The sequence below is a fragment of the Microtus pennsylvanicus genome, chromosome 6 (assembly GCF_037038515.1).
Source record: "Microtus pennsylvanicus isolate mMicPen1 chromosome 6, mMicPen1.hap1, whole genome shotgun sequence".
Taxonomy (NCBI): Eukaryota; Metazoa; Chordata; class Mammalia; order Rodentia; family Cricetidae; genus Microtus; species Microtus pennsylvanicus.
In genome coordinates, this window is record NC_134584.1 from 64898787 (window position 1) to 64920732 (window position 21946).

The following is a 21946-nucleotide window of genomic DNA, read 5'->3' on the forward strand; positions in this document are numbered from 1 at the left end:
GATATCTAGCAATAATAGTAGCAAAGATTCACAAATGACATCTTTGAAAGATTTGTAGACATCAATGCAACTCTTCTCTTAATCAACCCAAGTAAATATCTGTAAATAATGTTTTCATAATTTAAATAAGAAACAAATTAGCTACCTTTAAGTAATACAACAATCTTCTTACATTTACATACTGTTTCACTTAGTGAGATTTACATGGGTTCTGATGTCAAATATATTAACTATTCAAGAATAAAGTTACTCTTTGAGTAAAATAATTGTTATTTTGTCCTTCTATTCTAATTTCTATTTTACTGGAATTTGCAAGGGTTTGACCTGGAATTTATCAACTATTTACAACATAGTTAATAAGCATCCCTTTAATCAAAGCATAAACTATATCTGCACAATGTTGTTAAATGTTTCATGTTAGAAGCACATCAAGCTAACTCACCTGTCTTTTTTACTTCTTCCTTTCTGCTGCTTCCCTGCAAGGATTCTCAATTCTTCTTCTGAAGGATGTTGATACCACCTCAAACTAAGGGAGGGGAAAAAAGCCCTTTTAAACAAATCACTGAAACTTACCAGATTATTTATATATTCTACAAATATTTACTGAGTTTCCAATTTGTGAAGACACTGTAGGGAAATAACCAGGTAACAACTGCAATGCAGACACTGTTCTTAAGCCTTACAAAGCTTAGATGCATACTCAGGCAACACTTCAATGTACTTACTAGATGCCAGGCCCTGGCAGGCTGCATGGAGTCCTGACATAAACCAAAGTGATAAGAACTCTGCAGGAGATTGGACACATTAATTCTCCACTATCCCGCATTTAAATGAAGTGATAGTTGTCTTTAAAAGAGCAGACTGAATGCTCCCTCAAATTTATAAGTCATCTTTCTATTTTTCCTTTCTACCACACAAAATATCCACATCATTTAATCTCCCCAAGCACCAACCGCCTCACTAAGACTTTCCTGTTTTACTGAGTGGTCTCACTATTTACCAGTCACTTAATTTAATAATCATTATCTTACTCTTGGGGTAATCAAATGTTGCCATCAGTTTATCCAACGTTTTAAACTCTCTGCACTCTATTGCAAACCTGAGTGTAACTTAACAGTCTTCTGTGGTATGACTATCACAAAACTCCCTCCCTGATCTGTGCTCCCCTGGACAGCCTTCCAATCCACCCACTCAGAGCCCACTTGGCTCTTTTTCCACAATGGATATCTCGTCAAAGTACATTAGCATGTGCAATCTTTCTCAAGGCTACTCAAGGCAGTGCAATGAGTCGGCTATGCCAGGACTCTCATCAAGGTTCTTGCCACTACATTGTTACAAAGAATGGTAAACACAAACCTTATGCACTATTTTCTAAATCATAAAACTCTAGATTATAATATGACATGTCTAAATGGAAAGAAATATCAACAACTAACTTGCTCTTTTAAAAATCCTATAGAACTGACAATCTGAGCAATGACTGATATTTGATATAAAAGAATTTGATACAAATTCTGAGATGTCATTGGGATTATGTTAATTTTTAAGTTTACATTTAGAAAGATACTAAATATTTATGGCTAAAATAATACAATGTTTAAAATTTGCAATACAGTATGTTGGAGGTAAAGGTAGATGAAGCTAAGAATAGAAGAAACATGTCTGAGGACACAGGAATTCATGATATTCGTCCGTCTACTGTTTGAAACTTCCTATAAGTCATGCCCCAAGGCCTTAACATGTACAGAACTTGTGACTTCCTGCTCCACAGTCCTACATGATGAGCTCAGAGCTCACTTCTCAACTTTTCAATCATTTCCTACTTCAAAAGGACAGGCTACCTTGACTAAAACGACATTTTATTTCTCACAGATTCTTTCATCTTATGGTGCTTTTGCACACACTCTTCTTTCTGGCTATAAACACCTGTACTGCAGTATATTTCCTGTTTCACCAGGCAGTCTTTCAGTTCTATAATACAGAATGTATCATCTGTTCTTTGCTCATTCTGGACAACGCTTCAAAAGCTCAAAGTGACAGTTTGTTATAGAATCTAGTCATAGGAAACGCCAAAAACATGATTAAAGGATTGGAATTTTCAATCACTAAACCTTCAGTTACAGGAAAGAAACCAGAGTTTGAGTTCAATTATTTAAATCAATGATATAAAATCTACTTCATAAAATTCTATCTATTGATGAAACTGCCTCAACTCTGTATGTCAAAGCTTGCTGTAATCTTCTGGTTGGTTATCACACGGATGGACCCAGAAGGGGAAACCTTCAAGGTGAGAAGTGAAAACTGGTCAGGTGGGATAGGGAGCCCAAAGCACCAGTTCCTGAAATGTCCCTGTATTGGCAGCAGAGGGATGGCCACAAAGAACAATGTATGTTTTGATAACATGGCAATGCTACGGATATTACGGATGTCCAGCATAGCTAATGTTAGACATTCAAGGGGCTATGAAGCAAGCACACCACAGGTCAGGGGAACCCTAAGGGTACAGTGATGTTATCCGTTACATGGTTATTTTGGTCAAAATGCAACTTTCACATGGGCTTCTTACAAATGTGGTCTTGAGGAGAGAGGTCTTTGCCCACGTGTGTCTGTCTATGTGCCTGTCTGCATGTGTCTATGTCTTCCTGAGCATAGGTTTGTGTGTGCCTTGAGCCCTTTGCTGGAGTAAATAGCCTATGTCTTTCTTACCTGCTTGGGACTACTGACTTCTTAAACTTCCAGACCTCCCATGACCCACCTTCTTCCCTGGCATGGAACTTGGATCTCATACCTCAGCTCTCTGTCCAAGAAAACCAGGGACTTCTGCTTTCCTGCCTTGCAAACACAACACAAAGTGTAAAGTGGAGAACTAAAGCTACATTAATTCCTTCTAGTGAGCAGCTTTGGAATTGGATGTCCAAACTTTTAAGTGTATTACATATTTCCCCCAATTTCAACCCATCTCCTAGTTACAGGGTGATGGAGGAAGGTCATTGGTTAAAAAAAAATAAAGAAACTGCTTGGCTGGCCCTCATAGGTTAGAACGTAGGTGGGTGGAGTAAACAGAATAGAATGCTGGGAGGAAGAGGAAGTGAGCTCAGAGACTCGACCGCTCTCCTCTCGGGGGCAGACGCCTCAGAGAGATGCCACGCTGCGCTCCTGGGCCGACACACGCGATGAAGCTCCGACCCAGGATGGTCGTAGGCTAGAATCTTTCTGGTAAGACTGGTGCTCACAGATTATTAGAGATGGGTTGATCGGTATATCAGAATTAGCCAGTAAGGGCTAGAGCTAAAGGGCCAAGCAGTGTTTAAATGAATACAATTTGTGTGTTGTTATTTCGGGGCATAAGCTAGCAGGCGGCTGGGGTGCTGGGGACACAGCCCTGCCGCTCCTATTACTTCAACAGGGTTACCTCTTTAGAGAAGAGTTGTTAAAGTGGCAGGAAAAGGTCCTTTACATCATAGATGTGAAATCTACCTCTCAGTGGAAACAAGCCATTGTTTCCTCCTTTGGGAGTTAATTCAGTTGAGCAAGTCAACTGCTTAAGGGTTAAAGGGTCACCCCTGAGAAAGGCAGTTTCACCTACTGCTGTCTTTAAAAACGGGAGGAATATCTACTCCTCTAGTGAGATAACAGACCTCCCCTTGCCCACAATTCCCACCCTCTGGACAGTTGCTCTCTTTCCATTTCCCTTTTCTTCATTTCTTTTGAAAACATGTGGACCTGATGCTTTGAGTTTTCTCACTCTTTGTCTAAAGTTTTCCAGCCCCTGTTTTTGGCAGTGGCTTCCTGTTTCTGAATCAAGGCCTAACTTTAAGAGGCACTTTCTGTTCCTCTTAAATTGCTGAAATTTATAGCTTGCCTGCCCTCAATAAAATTACCCTAAAGTTTCTTTTGAGTGTGCTCTTAAACTCTTTTATTAAAGAGGTTAAGAACCCAAGAGGGGGTGGGGTCTGCTTGTGGACTCTAGTCCTCCCCAAATTTTCTGATAATATTCTGATTGTGTATGTGAAGGACACAGAAACGACATGCCTTTCCCCAGATCTTATCATATGTGCATCTTTTACAGAATGATAAGTATGAAGTTTCTCGAATTATATGAGTCACTCAGCAGAATCACAACATAGCCAGCTGCCAGTTGGTCAGTTAAAAACAGAACAGTACTCTTAACTTTTCTGAAGCTGACTTACTATTTTACTTTGTGTGTGTGTGTGTATCTGCAAAGGTAGTATAGTTACTGGCATATAGTAAGTGCTCAAAAAGGATCACTGAATCAAAATAATTCAGTTTTCCTCTTAGTTTAATGAATACACACACACACACACACACACACACACACACACACACACACACCAATCAAGTCTCTAAATTACAATTAACAAATGAGGAGGAACTTCCTGCTATTTCTAATCAAGCCGAGAACTTTAACTTACAGTTGATTCTCGTTATTCGCGGTAGTTATGGTCTATTAAGTCGCCGCGAAACACTGAACCATTGCTCCTAGGGGAAATACAGGGTTAGGTTCCTGCGAGCCTCTGGTCACAACAGCTTTCATCAACTGATCAACAAAATCTTGTTATACGTGTTTCTACTTTAAAAGGTTTTATTTAAGATTGCTGATTCATTAACATTGACTTCACAGCAAGTAGTACTATCTCATGCCTGAATATAGCCTTTCTAATGTCTATAATCATCAATATGGCATTTTCCCGTGTTCTGTGAATCATTCCAACATAATCTTGAGCTACATTACAGCTTTTGTGTGCTTATGAATATTAGACAAGGACTCAGCCTTATGTTTGGAGGTCATTTTATTTTATTTTATTTGTGACAGGATTTCTCTATGTAGTCCTGGCTGACCAGAAAATCACTATGTAGATCAGGCTGGTCTCAAACTACTTCCTGAACGCTTGGATTAAGACTTGCATGGCTGGGCCTGGCCTAGAGGTCAGATTTTTAAATAGCAAAACTATCCAAAAAATGTCAAAGAGAAATAAAAGCAGCCTCGACAAGACAAACAGGATGTCTACTATGAGAGTCAAAAGAAGCAGGAAAAATGTCTTTGTTAGGCCCACACAAACTCTGTACCACCCTGTAGAAATCCATGACTCACTAGGAAGGCTCTATCCACATACTGACTCCGGTGTGTGTGGAATGTGGTGTATGCATGTGTATATGTTCACAAGCACAGAGGAACTAGTGGGGCAGTGCACTGGGTATCCCCTCCATCACTTCTGCCCTACACCATTGTCTCTCCTGAAACCTGGATGGAGCTTACAAATTGAGTGTGTTTGTATTCTGTCAGGCAGGCTGTAAGCCTACAGCTCCTGCTGTCTCTGCCAACCACCCTAACAAGGCGACAGGACATCAGGGAACCACCTTTGTTCTGTGGGTGTTTAGGATCCACATTCAGGTCTGCACGGCTGCATAGCAAGTGCTTCAATCACTGAGCCATCTCTCTAGCCCCAAAATATAAGTCCATTTTTCTAAAATAGAGTATGTAGTATAGTTTTTACTAGATAATTCAAAATTAATTTTATTAGAATATTTTTATATCTCAACTCCAATGATACCAGAACCCTTTAGGAACATCTATTTCTAGTCTACCTCTCAGTCACTCACAGGCATTTATGAAGAGCCCATCATGTTAGAGGTATTTTGGCCTGGTTATATATTTGATTCAAAATTAAGTCCAATAAAGTCAAAAGCCCTGCCTTTTTGATGCTTCTATTCTAGTCAAAGCAGAATTTAACCATTTTCTAATAAAAAATAAATTGCAGGTAATGATAGCACATAAAAATAGTGAAAATATGAGATTTCACTTATTAGAGATATAATTAGACATATAAAAAAAACCCAGCATCCTAATGGATAGGAAATGGAGAGAAGGCATTTCAAGCAAGTAATAGCATGTCCAAAAAGCACAGAAGCTTAAAGAAACATAACAACGCAGTAACAAAAAGTCAACAAGGCAGTATCATCAACAAAAAATCTAAGCGGTAAACTCAAGAGGTAGGTAAGAAATGACCAGATTGTGCCAATCCTTCTAGGTGATAGTACGGAGTATAGACTTTATGCTAAAATAACAGTCTCAAACTTGGGAGGGAATCGTTCCATTTATGCTTTAAGATTTATTTTGTTGCTCTGTATATCAGTGGGAGGCCAGAAACAATAGTAGGAAGATGTATTCTGGACAGCAATTCACCAGGCAAAACTCAGATGGATGCTTGCCCAATTTCCCTTAATAATAATAGTCAGTACTTTGCAGTTTCATTCACTACCACATGGTTCCCACTTTCTATATTTTGTCTCAGAAAAATGACTGCATGTTCGCAAGAGCTGCACTATGCCTTCTTAACAGAGCTACAGGAATGTACTTAGAGGAAAACTGTTTCCTATGTTAAGTAAAAAGCATAATGTAATTTGTACATATATTATGGCATAACTAATGGGGGAAATTAAATAAAAAGATTAGGAAGAAATAAAACAAAATTTACATTATTATTACCTTTGGGTCATGGGCATTTAATTTACCTTTTTTTAAAAAAAACATTTTTATCAACTTGCCATTTTTGTTTTTCGCACAGTAGGTATATGCTGAAGTGGAAAACAATAAGAGACAAAAATAAATTTAAAAAGGTTCTCACTAAGAACTGAACCTTTCACATTTAAATATATTAATTTCCATGCATTTGGTTGGCTACTCTGTGCTTTTTCTCACTTATGTTGAATTTCTATTAGTAGCAACATTTCAGATAATAAAGTTAAGCTGTTGTTGTACTTAACTAAATTATTGAATCAAGTTTATAATGGTCATTCTCATATTAGCTACTTAAATAATTATCTGACCATTATAACAATTCAGCAACATTGAAAGCCAAAAAGCAGAAACTAAAGAATTATTGGTTTGAACTTTACTATAAAATTTAAGTAGCAGTGTATGCAGGAGGAAATATAGGAGGGGTGATCAGACTAGGAGAATTCTGGGAAGAGGAAAGGCTCAGTCTGCAGATGCCAGCCAGCCGCCAAGGAAACAAGACATATAGGAAATGAGGTAACGCCACAACCACGTGGCAATACATAAACTAATAGAAATGGGTTAATTTAAGATGTAAGAGCTAGCTAGGAATACGCCTGAGCCATTGGCCAATTAACACTTTATTAAACCAAATATAAGTGATAAATCTTTACAGGTCAGCATCCTGATATCATGAGACAGGTTTCTAATTGCACAAGCCACTCAATCGATGGTACTTTGTTAGAGCAGCCCAAACTGACAAAGGCAGTAACTAATCACAATTTCAGTTTTCATTCTAAATGTTCATAATTATATTAGGTGGAGATAAGATAATTTTCTGCTATTTGTTAAAAGATTTCAAAGAATATCATGAACATTTGGACCTGGAAGTTATTAAGGCAAAGGGAACAAGGACTCAAGCATTCCATAAAGCAGTAGCTGAAAATTTAAATCTTTCCCTTGGTCTTAGGTCCTACCTACTGTGCATTTGAATAGTAGGTTTCTCTCACAAAAGGGAACTTCCAGATTGTTGACTCAGGCAACATGCAAACAACAACAGAAAAAATTCCAATAATTGAACACTAAGGAGTTATGACACCCTACTTACTCAATATGGAATGAGACAATATTTGAGTACATTTGACCAAATTATAATTTAATTTTAAGCTATTATTAATGTGTGAGAGGCATGAGAGAAAGAGCAGGAGAGGGTGCACAGACAGTACAAGATCATGCATGCCCCGCACAAATGTGGGAGTCAGTTTTCTCCTACCATGAGTTCTGGTGATTCAACTCAGGTCTTTGTGTTTATGTGTCAAGCACTTTTACCCACTGGGCCATCTCACAACTACTGCCCCCCCCCAAAAAAAAAAAGTTTTGCTGAGGGACACAGGAAGGAAGGTAGCAAACCAAAGTGAGAGATTAGAAAAATCAAAGTGTAAAGAGAGATGCATGCATGAGGTTTAAGCTGTGCATCAAGGAAAATGAAAAGCAAGATGGCCAAGAAATTATCATGAGTCAGCAGTACTGTGTTCATGCAAACCCACTATTCAAATGTACAAGACGGTAACCTATCACTTACCTCTGTGCAAAGAGGAGCCAAGCAAACTTCAAAACAAAAAGTAACTTTTGTTACAATAGAAAGTAGAGAATTCTTTGGCTCAAGTGAGTGGTTATATAGACAGCTGTTCACTCTAACTTTACAAAAAATGCAACTTCTTAGGATTGTTCTTCTGAAGGTAAGGGATTGGAAGACTGAAAGGATCAGGCTCTATAGAGTTGCTTTCTAAGGTCAGCAATACACTTCATAAGTTACTGGCCTAGGAGATGTTCCTTACTAAACTACTCAGTTTCTCATAGAGGAGAAATTCCTTTAACCGAGTCTGATAATCTTTAAAAAGTACAACTACAACTAACTTTTCATATAATAGTGGCTGAGTACGCCTGCAACCGAACCAGATGGGTTTCAGGGTTCAGATTTTGCAATATTTTCATACATATAGTATCCTGAGGTTGGAATACAAATCTAATTGTGGAATTTATTTGTTTTAATATACATTCTGTCCAAAGGCAATTTTAAACAGTGTTTCCAATATACATATACTTTCACTATTACTTGGAACATGATATGTCAAACTGACTACTTGTGGTGTTAAACACAGTTGTCTAAAATATTTCAGAATTTAGATAATTTTAGATTTGGGAATTTTCAATTCCGAATGGTCACTATGTATTCTCCTATTAAATATTGGAAGGATGGAACATTAAACACATGGAAAAAATTTTATTTCAAATGACAAGAGGTATAGACTGGGAGTAATAAATAGTACTTAGGCTCTACTTCATAGTTAGTACGATTCTGTAATCAACAGTCAGTGCTGATGTGCTTTTTGATTTAGAATATAACAAGGCTAGATGCCAAAGAATAACAAAAAGAACACAAGTAAGTGAAAAGAAATCATACACTACCTGTAACTACCTGTGTGTGCACATGTGAGTATATATTACATATTCATGACATACTAAAAGACAAAACACTGCAAGAAAAAAAGACAAAGAAATAATCCGAAATTACTCAACTGCCAACAGAAATCACAGTTCTACTTGTGATTAGAGAAAAATGTCACGTTTTAAACACTGTTCACACATGACAGCTCCAGGACAAGATGAGAAGTATAAGAGAAGCTATCAATGAAGCAAATACAGGAGTTCACCCTTTATATTTGGTAGAATGTATAAAAATACCCCTTAATGGGTACTCTTGAAACTACAGACACTATCAAACCCTATATATGCTATGTTTTTCCTTATATATACTTATTGGTAAAGTTTAATTTATAAATTAAAGGCAGTAACAATGAATAACAAGCAGCAAAATTATACCAAATTACAGCAAAACTTTATCAAGAAATTGTAATAAAAGTAGTTAATATTGCCTCTCATAACCTCACTGTACTATCCTAAGCCTTCTTTTGATGGGGTGAGGTAAATAACGCCTGAGTGATCAGATGAAGTGAGGGGCACATGGTATAGACAACCTAATCTGCACATGGTATAGACAACATAATTTACGATGTACAGATTCTTTGAATGCAGCACTCTGATACCACACAAGTAAGCCTCATCCCCTGACATGGGTCTTAAGTAACTAATAGGTAGGTAGCATGTAGTTGGTCAGTTAGGAACAGAGTGCAGTTTCATTGTGGACTCAGAATGGTTTGCCATTTAAAAGATAAACTGTTTATTTCTGAAGCTTTTTCCATTCAGTATTTCAGACTGGGATGAACTGTAGTGGAAAGTAAAATCCCAGGTTTGGGGAAAATTGTTATACTAGGCTGTGACTTGGGCTTCTACAGGACGGTCTGGAGCTGTTTATTTCTCCTTATATGAACCTGAATACATTACTTAAAACTTGTTTTCCCATATGTTAAAATGGAACTAATGCCATCTACTCCAAAAATGAAATAGTTATCTAATAATCTTGTTTTTATTTCCGAGGTACAATGAAAACACTTCCCTGTGGCCTTTAGCTAGCCCTAGTCCAAAGGCCCCAGCTTATGAAAAGAATGAGTATTTCCAAGCTTCAAACCTCAGGAGCTTTTGATCCATAATCCACCCTCCTCTCATTTGCCAACCAGCACAGCATTAACAGTGGTCACTAAGGTCGTAGAACACAAAAGCCACAAGCAAGACAGCTAGGATCCCTAATTTTCACCACTTAAAAGAGAACTACATTCCTTAATCAATATCTTGTGAAGAGTTCACCTGAAGAACTGCACAGTCACACTGATTCCCATTTGACCCCATTCATGTCTGGCAGAAGTGAAACAAACCTACATCAATTTCTATGCGCTGGGATAACATGTCCCACTGTGTCTCTTCTACTTCACTCAGAATGTCCAAACGAGGCACTAGATCTTAAAAGATCTGTCAGGTGGTATCAATGGAATTAAGCCAGATTAAAGGCTTTATACTGTTTTTTTTAAAAAAAAAAAAAAAACAAAAAAAAGTACTGTTAAAAATTATAGAAAATGTTATTTAGTGAAAACTGGAAAAATAATGAACTTTTTATATTAAAAGTCTTATTAGTTTTAAAAACTGCTCATTTTGCTAGGTACAGTTGCTTATTCCTTGAAGGTACTGACTGACACCTTTGGAAAACTGTCTTAACTATGAGGTCAGTCACTTGACTCAAGTGCCACTTTAACCTCTGCACTTCAAAGGCACAGGGTCAGAGAGATACAGGCCATAAGTCAACACGAACACAAGTCCTAAGTTTTAAGAAAATTAAGATTTATTTATATTATCATGGAATAAATGAATAGTCTGATATACACAAAAATAAAAAAGAATCCACTCAAATTCTTTAGCATACTGTTGATTAGTGGTATTTATACATTTGTTCATTCACATAAATGATCTTGCTAAACAGTTCTATTAAACATAGTCATTCCCAAGTCATCCTACAATAGTTTTCAACTGCTAAAATGGCTTCCAATGAAAATTATCATTTAAATGATCAATAGTACATAAGTCACTAAGAAGATATTTGAGTGTTTTTTCAATTTTAATACAGTATTGTTTCATAGTAATGAAGGCTGACAAAACAGTAGTTATTCTGAAGGCTATAAAATCAATGATCATATTCTACTCAATTAGTTGACAGTGCTGAGAGTTGGCTTTTGTGACTCCAAAATGTTAGCATCAAACTCTACAAATGTAGACAATATTAAAACATAAAACAGTAAGGATATGAAAGACAAGAAGTAATCCTATTAAAATATGTCTATTAATAGAACTTTACTTAGCATTAAAAAACACCTTTATTATTACAAAATACAAAATCTGCTAACAAGAACAGTCAATATGACACATTCTTGTAAAAGATCAAACTCTAAGTGATGGGATAGCTCAGTGAGAACCCTTCAGATAAACAGTACCCTGGGTACAATTCCCAGTGGCACAAAAAAAGAAAAAACTCTATAACACATTATTCCAGTTAACAAATTTATTTTATATAGTTTAAGGTTTGCATGATTTATTCTAAGCCATTTACTTAGAACTAATGACTCATTGTGCAGCTGTTATTTTATTTTTTCATAGTCTACGGAATACAAAGTAAGTAAACAAGATGGAAGGTATAGTAAACCTACATAACAAAATTTTAGGCATAGATACACAGGCTTCTCAATTTTATCAAAATATTTTATCACTATTTAAAATACATTAAACAGTTTATTTCACATTATCAGTATATATATACATATATAAGTGGGCAATATTAAAAACTTTTAAGCCTGAATATTTTTCTGTATTTGTCTGTCACAAAAAGTATGAAACAGCAAACATGAATAAAATGAAACATAAATTAGATAAATGAAACTTAAATTTTTAAAGAGAATAGCTTTCTAAATTAAAGGCTTATTTGTCTTGCTTCCTAAAAGTATTAGTAAGAGAGCCACCCAGTGTGTTCAAATCTCAAAAGGTCTAAACAAAGTAACACAGTCGGTATCTAGTCAGTTACTGAAGTAGTCATGGCACCAAATTCATCACTGACCTTTCGGTAAGGGCACAGGAAGCACATAAGGCTTATACAGATTTTCTGTAATACTATCATCTAATTTCTTTTCTTCTGATTTTATTATATTATACAAATTCTAGCATGTCAACCTAGGTTTTTTGGGAAGTAGTGGAGATAAACAGTATTAAGTTTGCAGTACAACAGATATATTTAAAGAATACAACATAATTCCACTCTGTCTGTACTGAATTAAGGACATTAAAACAATAAAACAGAGAAATTAGTTCTTATACTAATTTTTTTAATTAAACCACCAAAAGTAGGAAGTTTTTCTAATTTCATTCAAACATTTAATTCACCACTTGGATTTCTAACTTTTCACCCTCTTGGTGACCAGCTTTTTTAACTAGAAAATAAACTTCCTATTCTCAGTGGTCAGAGAATAGATGAAAGAAGAAAGAGGAAGACTGGAAATAGGAACTGAATTCTTATTGCTTGCGCTGTTGCCTTTGTGCAATACATATAAACTACTATGTAAAGAGAAAGCAAGATTCTCTCTCAAAATCCTTCACTGTAATTTTAGAAACAGATTTGAATTAGTACATGGAGGACGTTACTCAGACTGGTAAGCTGAATGGAGACCACAGGTACCAGGCGTTATCCAGGTGAAGTGGTATATGCTTACAATACTGATATTGGGAGGCAGAAAGAGAAAGATGGGGAGGTGAAGACACCTAAACTACATAATAAAATCGAGACTAGCCTGGGTTACATGAAGCCTCTCTCAAAACAAACAGAAAAGTGCCCATTACAAACAGCCTATCCCTTACTTACCTGCCATTACAGAGTAGCCAGCGAGCAAGAGAATAGTGAGGTATAATCTTCTGCATGACACTGGCCATTACCATGGTAACAACCAGCTGTATACCTATCACACCCTGTGTGAAAAAGGAAACAAATTTAACAATAAATTAATTAATGTTTGGGGACCCTGTTGGAAAACTCTCTATACATTTTGAAAACTGTATTTTAAAAAAACCGACTAGACGTTAAGAGCACTGGCTGCTGCTGCTCTTCCAAAGGTCATGAGTTCAATTCCCAGCAAACACATGGTGGAATACCTAAAATGAGATTTGGAGCCTTCTTCTGGTGAGTAGGCACACATGAAGACAAAACAATGTAGACATAGGAAAGTAAATAAATCTTTTTTTTTTTAAATCTCTTCCTTTGGCATTTAGGCTTACAAGACCACATACATAGTTTAAACTTAAAGCACAGTATGGGATGTCACTCCTATAGACCTCTTCAGACTCCCAAAGTATCACACATATGCAAATCCAAGTGAAATAAACTAAACACTCAAAATTTATACCCAATAAATACTCAACATAAATTAAGGATATCCGGTCAATTTTGGTGAAAATTCTGAGGTGCTGAGAAGGTATTTTTTGTGTGTGTGTGCTTCGTGAAATGTTCTGTACATATTTCGGCTCATTTGCTTTTTAATGTCTGTTAGCTCCAGTATTTCTCTGCGTAGTGTTCGTTTGGATGACCCAACTGGTGAGGGTGAGGTAGTGAAATCTTCCACTCGGTGTTGCGGGTGACTAGACTCCTTCCTGATTGCGCAGAGGGCTGTTGTCTGGGATGGTTATCTGTAAGTTTTTTCCCCTTTAAATAAATATCACCCTATTAATCATAATTCCAAACTGGTGTGGCATTGTTTGCGACTTATGCCTTCACCTCAGTGGGAGTCAGTCATGTTGTGAGGGTCAATATGTGATTTAAGCTGTAGTAGGGTTTCTTTTACCAACTTGGGTGCCCTTGTGTTTGTTACATAAATGCTATGAATTTAAATGATGTTTTGGTGGATTTTTCCTAGAAGACTATGTAGTGTCCTGTCCTATTATCTTCTGATTGGTTTTACTTTGAAGTCTATTTTGTCAAATATTAAAATGGCTATACCAGTTTGCTTCTTAGATCTGTTTGCTTGGAATATCTTTTTCTATTATTTTACCCTGACATGATGTCTATCCATGATGTTAAGGTGTGTTTCTTGGATGCAGAAAAATGAATTCTATTTTTGCTTTCATTCTATTAGTCTATGTCTTTTTACTTCGACATTGAGACCACTGAAGTTAAGAGATATCAATGAACACTGTTTGTTGATTCCTGTTAATTTGTGTGTGTAGTGCCATGTGTGTGTGAGTGTTTGTGTTCTCTTGATTTGCTGATCTGAGATTACTATTTCTTGTGTTTTGTCCTGTGTAGCGCTTTTTGTTGGACTTAATTCATAGACAGATAGTGCTTAAATTTAGTTTTATCATGGAACGTCTAATTTTCTCCATTTATTGCGATTGAAAACAACCCAGGCTGTTGCCAAGACTATAGGTTGTCCTTGAGAAACTGATGACAAGGCCCTATAACTGAAGATACCACCTACAAAACTCATTAAACATGGAGAAGTCAACCTTGTGCCTACATAGAGCTTTCTACTTGTTAGCATCTTTGGTAAAGGCGGAAATGAAAATACCAACACAGCTACAAATCCTTGGTCAGCAAAGGTTTCCTGCCTACAAAATATGCTAGTGGCAATGGGAGCACAAATCTGGGGAATAAACAACCAATTTGATTTGATTTAAGGCCTACTCCATGTGATGGAACCCTTACCCAACACTGTTTGGGTGACCAAGAATCTGAGATTAGATAGCCCAGGGACCTAGGGAAAAATCAAACATACTGATCTAGGAAAAGAACAGAACATTAAAATGACTCCTAATAACATTCTCCTATCCTCACAGATCAGTGCCCTTGTTCAACCAGCATCAGAGAAGCTTCTTTCTCAGACAGTCAAGAACAAATACAGAGACCCAGAGGTAGACATTATGCAAAGTGAGAGACCTTGGAATAACCAGCCTTAAGTGGGACACATCCATCAAGTCCTTTCACTCAAGGCTCAGGAGATCTTGCAGAAGCCATAAGCATAATAAGGAGTGCAAGAGCCGGAGGGGATGAAGGACACCAAGGACACAGGCCTTCCACACCAAAAGGATCCAAGCACACAAGAACTCACAGAGACTGAGGCAGAATGCACTGAGCCTGCACAGGTCTGCACCAGTTGAGGTCCTAGAGTTGAAAGAAGAAGCTGACACATGCCCTATCCTTTACCCAGAAATAATCTCCAAGTGACAACCACTTGCAAATGAAAATTTAAGTTTTTCTATGGGATTCCCAGCAAGAGATGGCCAATACAAAGGAAACTCCTAGAGCATCTTTGGAGGTTCCTTGTCTCATAATGTTGTGTCAAGGCTTTATTTTTTTTTAAATTATATATATTTCTTTTGCCCTACATGTCTTTTGTGTATTACAGATAGGGCATCTTTCATTCCCTTCACATCCAAGGCTACATTATTTTATTTCATTCTCCACTCTTTCTCCTACTGCTCATTACAGAAGTTCTGCATCTTTTAACCCTGTATATAAGCACATAAAACTCCTAAACAGTATGCCAGAAGATTGGCTTACTCAAAATTATAAATTTAAAAAGCAAACCACTTCTAGTTAGTAAAGTGTTACAGACAAAGTGAGCCTCACTCAACCTGGCCTTGAAAATTGACAGTAGCCCAGAGTCTTCAAGGTCAGTGGTACTGACTCTCACAGACACAGACAATGTAACAGTTCAGTCATCTCTGTCCAATAGTAAAACCATATTTTAGTTGCATTTAATAAAAGTCGCTACTATAAAAAGCTACTCCAGCAAGATTGATCTAGAAGATGTATATGACAGAATGTGATAAACTAGGGGAAAGATATTGCTCCTCTTCCTTCAAATCACAAACTGTAGTGAGATACTGCTAAAAGCATTACTGCTAAAGATGTAGGCCATGTAAGTAAGACACAAATAATCCAACAAAAATCTGGGAAACAGTTTTAATGATCTAGATTTAAAAATAATGACGCTGTACCTTTGTACCCAGCATTCTGGGGATGATGTTGAAAAATTCAGAAACTGATCAAATATAGAGACAAAAGAGAACTAAGAACTTAACTTGAGAAAAGCAAATGCTTTTTGTTTATATTTATTTATTTGTTTGTTTTGTTTTTCCAGACAGGGTTTCTCTGTAGCTTTGGGGCCTATCCTAGAACTAGCTATAAGAAAGCTGGTATATTCTCGGTATTCTAGTCCATGTGTGACTAAAAACTGATCAATGCAAAACCATAACTCTAATTTGTTCAATTACTATGTCACTTTCCTCTTCTGAAATGAAGCTGAAAATAGCTTTCAAAACTCCACCTACCTGCTGTGCTAAACACATTCTTACACAACAGCAATCGTTCAGCTTTCTAAGAGAAGTCTTTCCTAGAATGTGTGTCACTGTTAGATGACTACAAACGTCATACTAAAAGAAAATCTAACTTTAACCCTAAAATAGTTCAATGAAATGAATCAAGAGTTCATTTTAAATTTATGTGAAAAAAATTTGACCACAGATACTCTTTTTCATACACAAACAGGAAGACCACCCAGAGTACATTATCAAATTATAAGTTTTGGAGAAATGTTTCATTAATCTGCTATTTTACTAGTACTAACTTAGACATTAGCAATTTTAATATTCACCCCAGAATCGAACATTTTAAAGTCTCTTACATGTCCTGAATATTTTTCCTTGTTTCTTTAACAGGGGATACTTAAATAAATATAACTCTGAAGTAAACAAATTTCACAACAAAAGACTTATAAACTGAAACACTGAAGCTACAAAGACCATCACAGTTGAATCTCAGCATGCTACAACAGAGGGGCCTTAATGGTTTTATTAATGCTTCAAAACAGTAGCTTGGCCAAACAGATAGTTCCTATCTGGATCCACTGCCTCTAAGTTCAGACTCCCTTGACAACTAAAACTGGGAAAACTAATTTATGAAATAGTTTAGGGACCCAAGACTCGGGTAAAGCCTACAGTACCTTGTGGTTACAGGTCTACTAACCTGAGGCCATGGACAGCAAGGAAAAGTTACATCTTTAGTATCTAGAAGAATGATCATTCAATTTTTGTCATTAATAGTTTCTGAGTAGGTTAAAAATCTTACCAATGAAAACTAATTTTCCAATAAGTAAAATATATAACAAACACCAACTGTCTCTTCTGCTTGTCAACAATGGAAACAAAATTTCTATAGTGAAATACAAACATGCTGCAATTTTAAATTTCAAACTTTGAAAATTATGTCACCCTTGGTGGAGTTGACATTTTGTTATGTTTCATTAAACTAGCTCTCCTGCTGACAAACAAATTGAAAGGAAACACACATTGTTTACTATTAGAGGGTATATTTGCATATAAACTTGGGACTCAGGATCACCCCAAATGGTTTCAATTATCATCTCCCTTACAAAAAAAGGGAAAGGCTATTACCCATCGACCTCCCCATTTTTTTTTCTTTTTTTTGTTTCTCAACTGTTTAAAACACTTTAGTGACTGAGATCAAGACAGACTGAGGCAGATTTCTTAAACATGTAAAAATCATTTTTACTCCAAAAATAGGACTTGCCATTTCAACCTAGATTGATAAAAAACTTAAGCACTCACACTTTCAGCATTTAAACAAGCCTCTAGACAATTAGCAAAGGAAAGCAGAATTTAAATGACCAAAATCCTTGGCACCTAATTTCAAATGTAATGATTTTTCTACTAAAGTCTACTGAATTCACTTAATTAATATGCATTATTAAAGAACAAGCTATTGTATGGTGCTTCAGAATACTAGAAGCAACTAGTGCATGTTTTTTACTTTAATGAGCAGTTGGCACATACCTCAGATGAGAGGTGCATATTATATTCAAAAGTGATAAGCGGGTAGGAAGTCTATGATAACACAACAAAAGGAAAGAGAAATTACGAACAAACTATAAAAGATTACCTTGGGAGGTCAAGTAGTATTCAAGAGGCAGTAATTTGGTCAATCAACACTGCTAACTGCCTTAAGAGAAAGATTAGAAGGCAAAACCATATAGTAAAAGGTAGACTATCGAATTTAAAATTTAACATTAAGGCTATAATGCCATGGAAAGTGGCTCAGAAATATTCCTCTGGATACCAAGAACAAACGAGGAAAGCCCAGCAGCACTAGGACAACTGGCTCAAACCTGAGAAGTGGACCTAACGTTTAAGTAAGCAGGGAAGCACCATTTTCATACTTTAGTGACAACAACTATGTAAGTCTGACTGTGTATGTATAGTGTAACAGAGATAAATTAATAATTCTGAACAATAACAAAGCACTATGAATCAAATTATATCATCATAGAAGTAAGTATAAATCTAAAAAGCAAAATACACTGTCCTGCTAGTTATAACACATGCCTATAATCTCAGCAAGCTGAAGCAGGAAGATTACAAATTTGATGCTAGACTTGGCTACAAAAAGTTGTTATTCACCCTGGGCTACAACTTTCCTAGCCCCTTCCCATCTGCCTTTCCATCTTCTGTAATGAAATGTGTTCTCCTGCCTCATGACAGCATCAGAAACAAGGGAGCAGCTGACATGGACTGACACTTCTAACACTGTAATCCAAAATAAACCTTTCTTTTTTAAAAGAATTTTGTCAGGTATTTTTTTCATGGTAACAAAGCATCTAACTTGGAAGATATATACCTTTCATTTCCTGTTTGATGAAAGTATCACTTTGGAAGTCTAAGTAATCAGAAATAAGGCAATGAACATGACATATACAAAATTAGACACATTAGTAAACTGCTTAATTAAAGAGAAACTCTAGGACAAAAGGGCAGTTGAACCCAGGAGGAATGAACAGAGAGAGACCACTCCAGACAAAAATCAAACTGAATATGACTGAGTGTAAAGGGTACAGAGGAGGAAGGCTCAACAGTTCGGCAAGCTGATTCCGTTTGGGTGGATGGTAGAATATAAGAAGTGGTAGACGGAAAGAATCCCAAGAAGCAGCTGACAAGCCTCAGGGAGGCATCCCAAAAAACACTTGGCTAAGCACAGCTCTTCAGAAAATACATGTTTACTGGTGTGATAAGGATAATCAATCTGCTTGAAGCAGACTGACGGAAATCAGGTTTGGAAGAGTGCTATGACTTAATTTACAGGAAAACGTAAGCTGGTAAGCATTAAATTTACCAAGGACCCATTCAATTGCTGTCTTAATGTATGAGTTACACAAGAAACCAAAAGCCCAGGATCCTTGGTGAATTTAGCACAGAACACAGCAAGTAACACTGAAGGACATTTCACTTAGGCAATGCTTAAGATTGATAAAAAAGAAAATGCATATACAGTAGATCTTTGTAGTGTGTAAAATATATTCAACCCCAAATAGTTCTGAATATGTTTTACTTGGCTACGTAAACTGTTGTTTCTTTAGACTTCCAACTGATAACACAAACCTGTCTGCTCTTTAGATAAAAACTAATGAAACACTACTCCTTTTGACATGTAAATACAAGTGTGATATGGCTATTCTAGAGCCAGCAGCCCAAGGAGTCAAGCAATGTCTAAGTTCAATACGAAAGGATATATTTCTTTCCTGGTATATTGATTTCATCCAAATGTTAACCCACACCACCACCTACAAGCAAAAGATGATAAACTATAAGATAAATATCATTGTATAGCATTTCAGTAACCCTAAGGAGTAATTAAGCCTACCAAATGTGGTTGGGAAAGCCTGGTTCAAGGAATGTTATCTAACCTAGTCTAACAAGGTTAAAAATGGACCCCACTCAAGGGCTGCCCCAGTCAGGGCAACAAGCAGGCTTACAACAGATCCACACCTATGCTTCTCCCTAGACTCCTCCCCCTCCCCCCAAGTCTCATCTCCACCTCTGCAGCAGAACGCTTGCTAAGGTCTGCCTTTTCTCTCTGACCCTATCCCCAAGAGATCACAACATCCCCTCAAAGCTTCCTTCCTCCAACTCACCACAGTATGGCAGCCTCCAACACCAGCAGACATTTCCTGGGAACACACCAGCTAAGCAGGCCAGAAAACAGGTAAGCCAGCTAAAGACTTTCATCCCTCCCTCCTCCCTGTCAAATCCAATTTCCCAGTCTCACCCCCAACTCTGCAGCAGAACTCCTTGCTTCCTATTCCCATGTCCTGTAGATCCATGTCCTGTGTATTCATTCCCCTTCTAAACTCCTTCGCCCAACTCATCACTCCATCTTATCCCCCAACTCGAGCAGGCTCAGACTATGCATGACAGAAAACCAGGTAGGCTACCTGTAGATTCTTCTCCCTCTGTTCCACAGATCCAATATCCCAGCCTCAATCCCAGCTCTGTAATGGATCACCTGCTGCAGCCTCCCTTCCCCTCTACCCACATCTCCTATGGATCCCACAGATCTTCCTCTCCAACTTCCATCTCCCCTCTTGTTGCTTTATCCCAGACCCAAACTCCAGCAAGTATTCGAAGCCACCAAGAAAGCAGGAAGGCCATCTGTAGCTCTTCCCCTCCCCCTTATTTCCTCTAGATCCGCCCCGCAGTCCCATTCCCAGAGCTATAGCATAGCCTCTGTGGTGACCACTGACCACCCACTTCCCCATTCCAAGGAGACAAAGTGAGCATATCTTTGTTGACCACTGTTCTCAACCTCTAGCCTATGCCCATTCCCAAGTGTCAGCTCCTAGTACCCAGAAAAAACGTTTTACCTGGAACCCCCAGTGGTCACAACTATCAAGTCCATAGAAAATGTCCTACCAGGAAACACATAGGTATGACACTCCCCCCAAAATCCAGAGAAAAAACAGAAACCAAGGAACAAAACACCCACCCAACAAAGCCAAACACAGAAATCAGCACCTATGCCTATAATCAACCCAATCCCAGATGCCTAGACACCAGTGTTAAAAATCACAGTCAAAAAACACAGCCAGAGCAATACGTCCCTCCTAGAATCCAGCTATTCTACCACAGCAGGCCCTGAATATTCCAACATAGCTGAAGCACAATAAACCTTAAAACCACCTGTAAGAAGATTATAGAGGTCCAGAAGAAGTTAAGAAATCCTTTAAAGAAATCCAGGAAAAGAAACAGTGTAAGGAAATGAATAAAACTGTCAATGACCTGAAGACAGACAGAGAATCAATAAAGAAAACACACACTAAGGGAATTCTGGAAATGAAAAGTTTAGGAACTGAAACAGGAACTACAGAGGCAAATTCATGAACAGAATACAAGTGCATCTTACACTCATCAGAATAGCTATGATCAACGCAATAACACAAATAACAGCTCATACAGGCAATGATGTGGAATGGGGAAACTTCACTCCTCCACTGCTGCTGGGAGTGCAAACTTGTACAGTCACTATGGAAATGGGAATGGTGGTTCCTGAGAGAGATGGAAATCCATCTACTTTTAAGACCTAGCTATAGTACTTCTGGGCATATACACAAAAGATGCTCCATCCTATGACAAGAGCATTTCTCAACTATGCTCATTGCTGCTCTAGTCATAACAGCCAGAGACTGGAAACAACCTAAATATGTGATACATTTACACAATGGAGTTGTTAAAAAAAATTACATCAAACAATTTGCAGGCAAATGAATGGAACTAGAAATATATCATTCTGAGTGAGGTAGCCCAGATCCAGAAAGGTAAATATGTTTGTTATGTATTCACTTATATGTGGATATTAGCCATTAAATAAATGATAAGCAACCTAAAATCTTTAGACCCAGAGAGGTTAAGTATGGAGGCAGGAACTAATGGGGATGCGTGGATCTCCCTGAAAGGAGGAAATAGGAGTAGACTGGGGGCACTGCGAGATGCTAAAAGAGGACCAAGTGGGGATGGGGAAGGGAGATAAGGTTGAGGAAGAGAATGTGGGGACAGACTTTTTATGTGGAGGCCCAAAAATGTGAGCCTATTTCCACC

At 37.4% G+C, this 21946-nt stretch overlaps 1 protein-coding gene across 3 annotated transcripts in view; it reads right to left on the bottom strand.

Annotated features, from left to right (window-relative positions):
* Tmem161b (transmembrane protein 161B) overlaps positions 1 to 21946 on the bottom strand; it is a 78985-nt gene that overhangs the window by 39640 nt on the left and 17399 nt on the right. For 2 of the 3 annotated variants that reach the window (XM_075976370.1, XM_075976371.1), the window contains exons 2-4: positions 12873 to 12976; positions 8100 to 8125; positions 443 to 526 (exon numbers count right to left, since the gene is read on the bottom strand). Coding sequence is in view for 1 of the 3 variants with exons in the window: in XM_075976369.1 (XP_075832484.1) it covers positions 443 to 526; positions 12873 to 12976 (188 nt within the window). In the remaining 2 variants the exon portion in view is untranslated. The remainder of the gene's footprint in view (positions 1 to 442; positions 527 to 8099; positions 8126 to 12872; positions 12977 to 21946) is intronic. The other variant, XM_075976369.1, reaches the window with a different exon arrangement.